We start from the raw sequence: 12,419 nt of genomic DNA, 5'->3' as shown, positions 1-12,419 counted from the left end.
TAATTCTGGTTTCCCCTATGTCTTCGAGAGGCAGCTAAATCTTTTTTTGCGTTTTGGACGTCCATATGGACGTCCATAGACTGACGGCGATGGCTGCTGATCTTTGCATGGATGGACGGACGGCGATGCTGTTCAGAGTGCCGTCCATAGAGGGAGCATATATTTTGGACGGCGTCATAGCCGTCCATATGGACGGCGATGCTGTTCAGAGTGCCGTCCATAGAGGGAGCAGATATTTTGGACGGCGATGGATTAGCAGGGACGTCCCTCGTGCCGTCCATAGAGGGAGCAGATATTTTGGACGGCATCATAGCCGTCCATATGGACGGCGATGCTGTTCAGAGTGCCGTCCATAGAGGGAGCATATATTTTGGACGGCGATGGATTGAATGTTTAGCAGGCTGTTGAGCTAACAGAACTGCCGAAGGCTACCATAGCATGTAGCTAGCTACATTAACTTTGGATGACTCAATCTTTTGTCAAGTTAATTTGTATGAATTGCATGTTAGTGCAATATTTACGCCTTTATTCTGTTTTTTTTACATAATCAGCAGTATGATCTCATTACAATATAGACTTGAAAAACAATATGTTATGGTTTGGGTTTGCCTATAGGCTACATTTATTTTAATTATTTCGAGAATTGTTAATAAAGACTCATTTAAAAGGTTAACATTTGGAGTGTTAGGCCCATAGGCTATTACGTTTTGCATTTGTCTCCGCTCAAAGTGGTTCGTGCGCAACATTGGAGCTACTGACTGGTGGCTCCAAATCCACCCATAAAACACTTTAAACTGACGGCTTAAAAGACCTAAAGGGCAATGTATTTCATAGGGTCATAACACAATGTTAAAATCTTAATTGAGTCTTTATTAACAATTCTCGAAATAATTAAAATATATGTAGCCTATATCTAGGCAAACCCTAACCATAACATATTGTTTTTCAAGTCTGTATTGTCATGAGATTATATTGTTGATTGGCCTACTTTTGTATGTTAAAAATAAAATAAAGGCGTAAATATATAGCCTTCACTTAAATGCAATTAATACAAAATAACGTGACAAAACTTATTGAGTCATCCACGGTTGCTGTAGCTACATTCATGGTAGCCTTTGACGGCTTTGGTTTGGCTCAACACATCGTATTGTGTTTTGCATTGGTCTCCGCTCCAAGCGAGTGTTTGTTGTTTTGCGTTTGTCTCCGTGCGCAAAGTTCGTGCGCAAGATTGGAGCTACTGACTGGTGGCTTCAAATCCACCCATAAAACACTTTAAACTGACGGTTTAAAAGACCTAAATGGCAATGTATTTCATAGGGTCATAACACAATGTTAACCTTTTAAATGAGTCTTTATTAACAATTCTCGAAATAATTAAAATAAATGTAGCCTATAGGCAAACCCAAACCATAACATATTGTTTTTCAAGTCTATATTGTCATGAGATCATACTGCTGATTATGTAAAAAAAACAGAATAAAGGCGTAAATATTGCACTAACATGCAATTCATACAAATTAACTTGACAAAAGATTGAGTCATCCAAAGTTAATGTAGCTAGCTACATGCTATGGTAGCCTTCGGCAGTTCTGTTAGCTCAACAGCCTGCTAAACATTCAATCCATCGCCGTCCAAAATATATGCTCCCTCTATGGACGGCACTCTGAACAGCATCGCCGTCCATATGGACGGCTATGATGCCGTCCAAAATATCTGCTCCCTCTATGGACGGCACGAGGGACGTCCCTGCTAATCCATCGCCGTCCAAAATATCTGCTCCCTCTATGGACGGCACGAGGGACGTCCCTGCTAATCCATCGCCGTCCAAAATATCTGCTCCCTCTATGGACGGCACGAGGGACGTCCCTGCTAATCCATCGCCGTCCAAAATATCTGCTCCCTCTATGGACGGCACGAGGGACGTCCCTGCTAATCCATCGCCGTCCAAAATATCTGCTCCCTCTATGGACGGCACTCTGAACAGCATCGCCGTCCATATGGACGGCTATGACGGCACGAGGGACGTCCCTGCTAATCCATCGCCGTCCAAAATATCTGCTCCCTCTATGGACGGCACTCTGAACAGCATCGCCGTCCATATGGACGGCTATGACGCCGTCCAAAATATCTGCTCCCTCTATGGACGGCACTCTGAACAGCATCGCCGTCCATATGGACGGCTATGACGCCGTCCAAAATATCTGCTCCCTCTATGGACGGCACTCTGAACAGCATCGCCGTCCGTCCATCCATGCAAAGATCAGCAGCCATCGCCGTCAGTCTATGGACGTCCATATGGACGTCCAAAACGCAAAAAAAGATTTAGCTCCTACTGATGTCTTCACTAGTCACTAGAATGGTCATAACTTTTAATCAAAATATGGTATTTCTAATCTGTTTTCTGTTCTACATTGCCCACAGACTTGTGGATATTCCACCTACTCAAAGTATTTCTCCATCTTGTAATTAAAGTGGTTAAAAATTCAGTTGTCTGATGAGGTATGGTGGATGGAGAAGTTTTTGTAAAAAATGGCTGCCTGAAACCACTTTGATAAAATATGATTTGCCTCAAGTGATCATATATTTATTGACATGATAAAAATCCCCTAGTTCTCCTCTTCAAGATGGTATAAACAGTTAAGGTGTATGATTTAATATGAAAATTCATAAAATATGAATATTAATATGAATATCATATTTCAACAGCTTATGGAATGTTGTCTCAGGCAGTAAAGGGTTAAGCAAAATGCCGTAAGCACCTTTACTGAGGAACAAAATGAGGCCAGTTCTAGAAAGGAAATGTGGCGGTTAGCCATTTAAAAGCTCATGTGGTACAGATGTGCTACATTCACCAATGCCTTCCTGTTACATTACAAAATACATTTGGGGGTATATCATTGAGGAACCGGAGGCTAGTTATTCAGATTAGAGCCTGTAATTATGACTTTCTGGACTACTGGGCTACTTATGTACTTGCAGATACTACTAATAGGTAACATACACCCATTAATGATCAATGTAGCCTATTTACTGTACAATGCTAAGATTATTAGGTCAATATCTGTCCATTCATTTTAGGCTACTGATTATCTTTTGGACCATCAACATTATTAAGTTCAATCAAAGTAGTAGTACGGTAGGCCTATAGGCTTCACATTAACTAATGGTTTATTTCTTCCTGTTTTAAAGGATGTAATGCACAATGCAGGGACGAGCTGGGCGAAGAGAGAAGAATTCACGAAATTCCTCTGCAAAGGAAACTGTTGCTATGGTCCCTCCAAGCGATGTTCTGGGCTCTTGGACTTTTAATTTACTATTGTATCATCAGGCGCGCATAGGGTATGGACACTGTCGACCCTTCGCACCCATAGCTAAACAGCGATACTTGGATCAATCAATTGATTCAAATAAAAAATAAACACTGAAGGGGATATACGCCAAAGCGATAAGGACCTTTAACCTGGTCCCAGAATATATATTTTGTGCCCTTTCAAGTATATTTAAATTTCAATTTGACCTTGGTAGGCTTTGAGTGCTGATTCACAGAGAGGACATCGTGACAACATGGCACAACATTGCAGAAATGAGTGCGTGGGAGACAATGCAGCAACAACGCACAGCTTGCAAATGTAAAATGTATTAACCGTTTGGCAAATAAATTTCCATTTAAAATCCCCCAAAAGATTACTAGATAGCCTATTTCCACCATATTACACAACGTGATTGCAAAGCCTTTGGCGCATCAGCTTCATAGAGGGAACCACAACTAGCTAAATAATGTAGCCTATAGGACACCTGTTGAGCAGTTTTGAAATTATTTGTAATATCGAGCTGTGCTAGTTAGTTTGCAACATTATTTATGGGATTTGATGGCGGGATGAGGCAGCACCTGTAGATTTGGCTACTTTGTTTAATTAACATTTTAAACTGCAACACAAAATCTCATTAAATAATAGGCTACATGAACTGAATTTGACCATTGTTCTTCATAATATAACGTGGAATTTGTTAATTTGTTAAATTAATGTGTTAACATGTCAAAACTGCCTACATTATAATCACCAGAGACGACATATGGGCACTATTCACTTTAGCCGATCCTTAATTGGTCGTGTTCTTGAGGCATGGATATAGCGTTCCACAACGGGCATCATGACGCAAAAAAGATTTAGCTGCCTCTCCTTTTCCTGCAACACACCATTCATTTGAATCAGGAGCAAGGATCATAAAACATGCTGGACCGGGGGTTCCTGAGGACAGGGCTGAGAAAATAGAGCTTACTTTGCCCCTCCTCCTAATTTTGGAAGAACTGGAGGTTCGGCCCCCTGCGCCAGAATGGGGCGGGGCTTGCCCAATGAGGTAATCGGGGTAAACAGTAAAGATGGCGACGTCTGTAGCCGTAGAAGGGTTTTCAAGTCTAAATGGGATTATTTCTGAAACAGAGATTAAGAAACTGACAGACCTACCGGCTGAGTTGCTTGAATATATTTTGTGTTTCTCTGTCCTCAAACATGTCGACATTTGCAACGTGTCCTGCAGCTGCAAGCGGCTACACGACGTTTGCCATGGAAGGGGGAAGGTTTGGGAACACCAGTACAAATTCAGGTGAACTGACATCTGATAAATCACAGTTTCTGTTTGTTGGATTGCACCCAGCCTCTGAAAAATGTTTAAATCTGCCAGATTTGATATTGCACAGTTAAGAGTTATTCTGTCATAAATGTTAGCCTAGCATTCTTTTACAGTGAGCTTGCGTGGAAGCTGTCAAAACAGCAGTGCCTAACATTCTGCTGATGCACCAAATTCCTCATCACGCCAGCCGAACGATCCTAGCAACTGTAAATAGCAATCGGAGCTATGGGCATTATCCTACTGGACTTGCAAATACAGATCTTAAACTTGAAATAGGACAACTGTTGTGTCGATCATGACCAAAAGCGAAGTTCTGTGACCTTGAATGCAGCAAATAAGTAAACTTCAAGTGCCTTCTCAGACCTAGGCTGAATTGCCGATCGTCCTACTACCAGGCTGGCTAGCTAGCAGCAACTACTGTACTTAGCTGATTGCTTTCCTCTCGGCACTGTAGGGCAATGCAGCAGTTGTACTCGGTACTGGAACACCTGCATATCTGCAGTATCTCGCCCACACCTGCTTGGGCAGGCAAGGATACAGTAAAAGTCCAGAGCTGCACGACCCCAGTTACATCTGTGTTCTTACCGAACAAGTTTAGTTGTTGCTCTCAGTCTGGTGAGCATTGCTGTGCACCGCACCATTGCAGATGTCAGATATAATGCAGCCATCCACCGCCGTTTGGGACTGATATGATGCGTTTACTGAGTCGGCATCTTTTCTACCCGTAGTTTTCGTGGTGATACCGCAACCAAAACAGCAGTGAACACCCTCCTCTTTACTGTTGCTAATAGGTGGCCAAGGTTGCAGAAGTACTACCGTCATAACGAGTGCTGTGACTGGCTGAAGGAATACAGAACAAGACATACTGTCGGCTTGCAAATTCGAAGGACGGTTGTATCCATTTCCAAGCGTTTCTTCACCGAAGTCGTGAGTAATTCAATTTGTTGTTTGTGGGTGGCAAGGAGATGAGTGAGATAAACAGAGTTCACACTTTCACAGTGTGCGTGTGTGTGGGCATGGGCACTGTATGTGTGAGCATTTGTGGTTCAGATCTGTAATTGCATGCCCTTGTCTGGTTAGCACTAACCCAGATGTCTGTAACTCAGCCGTGCATTGGCCAGGTGCTGGGGGATAGCTTCGCTGAGATCGAGTCCCTCGGCGCACCAGAGCACTTCTGCGTAGACGAGCTGCTCTCCATCCTGAACACGGACAGGAGGTGAGAGCCCAACCTGGAACCAGCCAGGGGCACGAGGCACGCTAATCCTTTCTAAACCCTTGGAACAACTACAGATGTAATTTATATTTCTATCTTACTCTCTTTCTCTCATACTCTGTCACCCCCCCCTTCCTTTGGTCTGGTTCTCTCTCTCTCTCTCTCTCTCTCTCTCTCTCTCTCTCTCTCTCTCTCTCTCTCTCTCTCTCTCTCTCTCTCTCTCTCTCTCTCCTCAAGTAAAAGCCTGACGTTGAAGTACTATGCCAAGAAGATCCTGTACTTTTTGAGACAGCAGACTATCCTGCGAAGTCTGAAGACCTTCCTGGAGCTGCCGCCTGAACAGCAGTCAGCGCTGGAGGGTGAGACAACGCGAGCCATCACCAACCACCACAGTGTTTCCCACACATAGACTAATTTGTGGCGGTGCGCCACAGAATCAACACCGGCCGCCACACATTGCGTTTCGTAAAACTTTTTTTTTAATCGCTATTTAGGTGAAAACACGCAGAGTATTCGTTCAGCTGCATTTCTTTTCCCCAGCTCTCCCTCCGTCTCTCTGTTACTGATGCGTCTTTCCCACATATGCACACAGTCACAACATCAGCACCCGTTAGCAACAATGCATACAGTACATATACCGTTCTAGTAAGACCGACAGCTATATCAGCGAGCCTTCAGCATTAGCGCCGTAGCTAAAAGTCGAGGAAAGTTGAGGCTACTTTTCGCTAGGTACCTTACTCACATTTACATTTAGTCATTTAGCAGACGCTCTTATCCAGAGCGACTTACAGTACTCGAAGTTTCCCCTTCGTTCTTTTGGTGAGAAGTCTCAAGAGCTAGCCACTTACTCGGCGTCATGGAGCCGACCAGTTAAATAGTTGTTTAGCACTAGCGTTTTCTACATGCATAATGCAGAAATGATATGTTAGTTGTTGTTAATTTGTGAAGGTGTGAATCATTTTGGATTAATATTTAATGTAACAAATTATTAACAAATTAACTGTGTAACGAATTATTAACGAAGGAAATTTTACGACCCCCCCCCCCCCGTCTGACAACCCCCACCCCTCCCCGCCACAATTAGATTTCTAATCTGTGGGAAACACTGCACCACCATTACTAACCATTACTAACCATCACTAACCACCACCATTACTAACCATCACTAACCACCACCATTACAAACCATCACTAACCACCACCATTACTAACCATCACTAACCACCACCATAGCTTACTATCACTAACCATCACTAACCACCACCATTACACCTAACACACTGTGTGTGTGTGTGTGTGTGTGTGTGTGCGTGCGTGCGCGCGTGCACGCAGGTGTGTAATATTGTATAACACTGTAACAGCTGCGTGTGTTTCATAAGTGTATAGCAATGTGTAACAAGTGTGTGTGTGTTCCAGGTGCCGTGTTAGTGGACCAGTACTGCAACCCTCTGGCTGATGTGTCTCTGGAGAGCATCTCAGCCCAGCTGGATGAGATCATAGACAAGGTCCAGAAGATGCTGAAGATCAAAAACCCTTCCCACCCCAGCCTTAGGGTTGGTCCAGGTGGGTCTGGAGCGACACACACACACATACACTTGTTACAAAACACACACACACGCTTACTCGGAAGCAGACTGCAGCTGTTGTCTTCGAAGGCTGGAAAGGCTCTGTTTCTAGTTCAGGTTTGAAGTTTGTTAATCATTTTAAGAGTGCTGGAATTCTCTGTCCTGCTCTCCTGGGGTGCTCTATAGCGGGCTAACCGAAAGCCTAACTTGTTCTATATCTTCTTCTTTCTTAAAGATATCTTTTCTGCGTTTCTGCTTTATTGTGATGGTGACAGTGTCGAGGGACAGGAATTGTGTGTGTGTGTGTGTGTGAGAGAGAGAGAGACATCCAGGAAAAACCCGGGCTGGAATCAAACCCGTAGCCCCTACGTTATGGCCTTAGCCTGTGTGGTACTTGCTGTACCCGATGAGCCACCGGGTGTTAAAGTGACGTTGAGACCGGCAAGAAAGAAAATGTTATTTAACAATCACAAGTTGCAGTAAACCCCGATGATGCCTTTACTCGTGTAACAGTGTGAGGGGTCTGTGTAACATGTAACAATGTGAGGGTATCCCTTCTTCTGGAACACGTAACAGTGTGAGGGTATCCCTTCTTCTGTAACACGTAACAGTGTGAGGGTCTGTTGACCCATGTAGCATGTAGCAGTGTGATGGTGTGTGTACCTGTGTAACATGTAACAGTGTGATGGTCTGTGTACCTGTGTAACATGTAACAGGGTGATGGTATGTGTACCTGTGTCACATGTAACAGGGTGATGGTCTGTGTAACATATAACGGTGCGAGGGGTCTCTCTTCCTGTGTAACATGTAACAGTGTGAGGGTCTGTTTGTCCATGTAACAGGGTGATGGTCTGTGTAACATATAACGGTGCGAGGGGTCTCTCTTCCAGGAAGCTGCTTCTCCGTGGAGGACCCGGAGCTCCAGAGACAGGCCGTGTCGGCCCTCAACTCCGTCCTGTTTGAGCAGCTCCAGTACAAGGGCAACGAGTTTGACTACTACAACCCCCTCAACTCCTACATCCACCAGGTAGGTCTGTCGCAGGCCCCGTCAATCCCTGCGAAGAATCCAGACAGTCGCAGTCGCAGTCGATTTGGTTCAGGCTCACCTGGTGTGTTGAGCCCCTGTTGTGATTGACGCGGTTTGTGTCGTTGATCGACCCCCCCCTCGGCAACGTCTGCCCCAGGTGATACTGCGGCGTACGGGGATTCCCATCAGTCTCTCTGTGGTGTACCTGACCTTGGCCCAGAGGCTGGGTGTGCACCTGGAGCCGGTCAACTTCCCCAACCACTTCCTGCTCCGCTGGTGCCAGAAACAAGCAGGGTGAGTGGAGCACAGGCTCGTGAGATCAGAGAAGGACCATGGTTTTCGGACGAGAGGTCGCTCCGGAGTATGAGTCGCATCAGTCCAAAAAAATGCGTCATGAAGAGGGCAAAAAAACAGACGCGAGTCGCATTTATTTAGAAACGTATGTCACAGAATCCAAGACCAAGAACAGACGTTTAATCTGGAAGGGCAAGTTATTCAACTACGCAATAGCACACAGAACAACAGGCTGAATAGGTGTCAGGTATGTTAACGTCACACATTAACAGTTATTCAGCTACACAATTGCATAAACAACATACCTGGGAGGCTAGCCTAACAAGCTATCGAGTCCAACAAGCAAGTTACCAGTAAGCTAGTTCGCCAAGCTCCCGGTCTCATTCCACAGCACTGAATCCGTTGAACTTGTTGGTTCATGTCAGTCGGTATGAATTAACAGTTAAAAACATTTTAAATGATATATATTTTGATATATAAGTGGCACCTGACTATAAGTCGCAGGACCAGCCAAACTATGAAAAAAAAGTGGGACTTGTAGTCCGGAGAATACGGTGTGTAATTTAAGTATAGGAAGTGTTAAGTAGAAGGGAGTCAGATGGCTGAGCGGTTAGGGAGTCTGACTATTAATCAGAAGGTTGTTGGTTCGATTCCCGGGCGTGCAAAATGACGTTGTGTCCTTGGGCAAGGCACTTCACCCTACTTGCCTCGGGGAGAATGTCCCTGTACTTACTGTAAGTCGCTCTGGATAAGAGCGTCTGCTAAAACGACTAAATGGTAAGTCGAAGGCTGAACGACGATACTCGGCCCGCATTGGAGAAAAACGTGTTCCGTGTGACAGGAGCGGAGACATCTACGACTTTGTGTACGTCGACGCCTTTGGGAAGGGCAAGCAGCTGACGGCGAAGGAGTGCGAGTACCTCATCGGTCACCAGGTGACGGCCGACTACTACAGCGCCATCAGCACCACAGAGGTCCTGCTGCGCATGGTGGGGAACCTGCTGAACATCGGCAAGAGAGGGTGAGAGTCGGAGGTTGGGGTTGGGGTCACGGCGTATCAGAACAGTAGGCGAGAGAGGGTGAGAGTCGGAGGTGGGGTTCAGGGTTGTGGTCGGGGTGAGTTGGAACGGTACTGAACATCTGAAACTGTGTCAGGGTGAATGACGACAGTGGTCTGGGGAGGGTAAGGGTTGGAGCGGATTGGATTGGATCAAAAGGTCAATATTCCTCAACAGCGATGGAGGAATCGATCGATTGAAGTCTGATAAACGGACATGTCGTGACCCGGCACTTGCTGGCCTGTGGGATAGTGTATGTTTACACCGTGTGTGTGTGTGTGTCTTGACCATACTCTGCGGTGTGTGTTGCAGTGAGGGGAATGAGAAGTCGTACCAACTCCTGAGGGACTCTCTGGACCTCTACCTCAGCATCAACCCAGACAACGTCCAGTATCTCCTTCTGCAGGCTCGCCTCTACTTCCATCTGGGGATCTGGCCAGAGAAGGTAAACACACATATTTGTAGACCTATTCTAAGGTTTTTCGCATTCAAATGGAATTGTTGTCGTGTTTTTTTGCGTATGGATACAACTACAATTACATTTAGTCATTTAGCAGACGCTCTTATCCAGAGCGACTTACAGTAAGTACAGGGACATTCACCCGAGGCAAGTAGGGTGAAGCGCCTTGCCCAAGGACACAAAGTCATTTTGCACGGCCGGGAATCGAACCGGCAACCTTCTGATTAATAGCCCGACTCCCTAACCGCTCAGCCATCTGATTCCCGTAGAGATGGATTGTAAACACTCGTAGCTCCCTCTCTTAGTCCATAACTGACTCTGTCCATCCCCTGGTTTAAACAGACCCGCTCTTATCTCCCGGGTTCAAACGGTCGCGCGTGTCCCGCTGTTCCCTCGCAGGTACTGGACATCCTGCAGCACATCCAGGCGTTGGACCCGTCCCAGCACGGCGCGGTGGGCTACCTGGTGCAGCACACCCTGGAGCACATCCAGCACAAGAAGCACCCGGCGGAGCCGGAGGTGAAGCAGCGGGGCGCCCCGGAGCACCTGGACGTCCAGTTCTCCGTCGGCCTCATCATGAAGCACAAGAGGTGAAGGGGGGAGGGGAGGGGTGGGGTAGAGGAGGGAGATGGGGGAAGGGGGACGGGTGGAGCGAGAGGGGGGGAGGGGTGGAGGGAGAGGGGGTGGAGGGAGAGGTGTGGGGGGGGTAGAGGAGGGAGATGGAGGAAGGGGGAGGGGTGGAGGCGGTGACACCCACATCTGTACGCAACTCTGTAATCCCCCCATCCCATCCACAGACGTCCCCCATAAACCTGTCCTCCCCCCCCCGCAGATCGGGCTACAATTGTGTAATCTATGGCTGGGACCCCAAGTGCACCATGAGCCAAGAGTGGATCACTACCATGAGGGTAAACCAGCTGCCCAGCGGACCCAACCAGCCCTTCTACAACGTTCTGGTGCAGGACGGGACTTGTCGCTATGCTGCCCAGGGTACGACTAACCCCTTAACTCCTAACCCCAGCCCTAACTCATGTTTGTGTACGACCCGCATTCCTTAACCGTTATACTTAACCAGCCAGCCCCTGATACAAAAACCTTTCGCTTGTCTTTTATTTACGTTTCACGTTTGGGCAAGATGCCGAGTTGCAGCGCCTTAGCATAGGTGTCACCTATAGAGGACTAGAGCCTGGTACGCATCAGCGCCCGAGTCTTTTTGAAAGGGGTATTCGCATCCTAAATTCCGTTCAAATGGGGACTCCCATTCCACTTTTCTTGAAAAGTCAAGACAGTGATCACAAACATGAACCCTTCCCACCACCCCCAGCGCCCACAGTGAGGTCCATCTGTATTGACCACCTGGTTGTTCCCGTCTCCGTCCAGAGAACCTGGAGCCCCACTCGGCCCCTCTGGAGATCGGACACCCGGAGGTGGGCCGCTACTTCTCCCAGTTCTGCGAGTCCCACTACGTGGCCAACGAGGACCTGCAGACGCGCTACCCAGAGGACACGGCGGAGACCCTGGGCACGGTGGCCCAGCTCTACCACAGACCCAGTCCCGGGCACCACGGTGCTGCCACAGAACCCAACAGCCACCTGGCCATGCCCGTGTAGCCTGGTCCCTCCCTCCCTCCACACACACGTCCTATTCAGTCCCATGACATCAGTGTCTTGTCCCTTTAACCATCCGGAATGCTACAATACATGGACGACCACCTGACCCTCGCCTGCCAAAGCCAGTAAAAGCCATGACCCCTCCCCTCCCCGCCCCCCCCCCTCCCCCTCCTCTAATCCTACTCCAGACTTCCTGGGGAGTTGACCTGTTTCTTCACTGAAAAAAAGACAAAAAAACAACATGGAATACAAATTTACCGAATAATTTCTGTCAGTACGTTCTAATCATGAATTCATGCACTTACGAAAGTTTAACTTTCACATTTCTAGTGTTAACTTTTTTTGTGTATATTTAATAGTAAAATGTGGTAGAGGATCTAAGGGCTCATGGATGGGTCATGAGCTGTTAAAACAAAAACACACACTATGACTTGAAACAGGAATGGATTAGGAATTTTTGAAGAAAAATAAAATATTAAAATGTTTCAAGATGTTTCATGTGTCTTTATTTATAGTCATGTCAAAGATTTTGAAATGTTCGACACATTTCGAACATTTCT

The 12,419-nt window shown here is 46.6% G+C and overlaps 1 protein-coding gene across 2 annotated transcripts; it reads left to right on the top strand.

The window, feature by feature from the left end:
• Positions 1–2,772: 2,772 nt before the first annotated feature.
• fbxo21 (F-box protein 21) lies at positions 2,773–12,344 on the top strand. Of its 2 annotated transcripts, XM_047051988.1 has the most exons (14): positions 2,773–2,992; positions 3,190–4,359; positions 4,540–4,605; positions 5,424–5,559; positions 5,739–5,848; positions 6,083–6,204; positions 7,262–7,408; positions 8,301–8,437; positions 8,595–8,731; positions 9,573–9,752; positions 10,102–10,234; positions 10,649–10,839; positions 11,082–11,239; positions 11,630–12,344. In XM_047051988.1, the coding sequence occupies exons 2-14, from the start codon at positions 4,355–4,357 to the stop codon at positions 11,857–11,859; spliced, it is 1,752 nt and encodes a 583-aa protein (XP_046907944.1). In that variant the 5' UTR covers positions 2,773–2,992; positions 3,190–4,354; the 3' UTR covers positions 11,860–12,344. The 2 variants fall into 2 exon arrangements, with proteins under 2 accessions (XP_046907944.1, XP_046907943.1); XM_047051987.1 differs by having other exon boundaries at positions 3,190–4,605.
• The last annotated feature ends 75 nt before the right edge of the window (positions 12,345–12,419 follow it).

The sequence above is a fragment of the Hypomesus transpacificus genome, unplaced genomic scaffold, assembly GCF_021917145.1.
Source record: "Hypomesus transpacificus isolate Combined female unplaced genomic scaffold, fHypTra1 scaffold_192, whole genome shotgun sequence".
NCBI lineage: Eukaryota > Metazoa > Chordata > Actinopteri > Osmeriformes > Osmeridae > Hypomesus > Hypomesus transpacificus.
The sequence above is the reverse complement of the archived record's forward strand: the minus strand, read 5'-3'. Positions and strand labels throughout refer to the sequence as shown.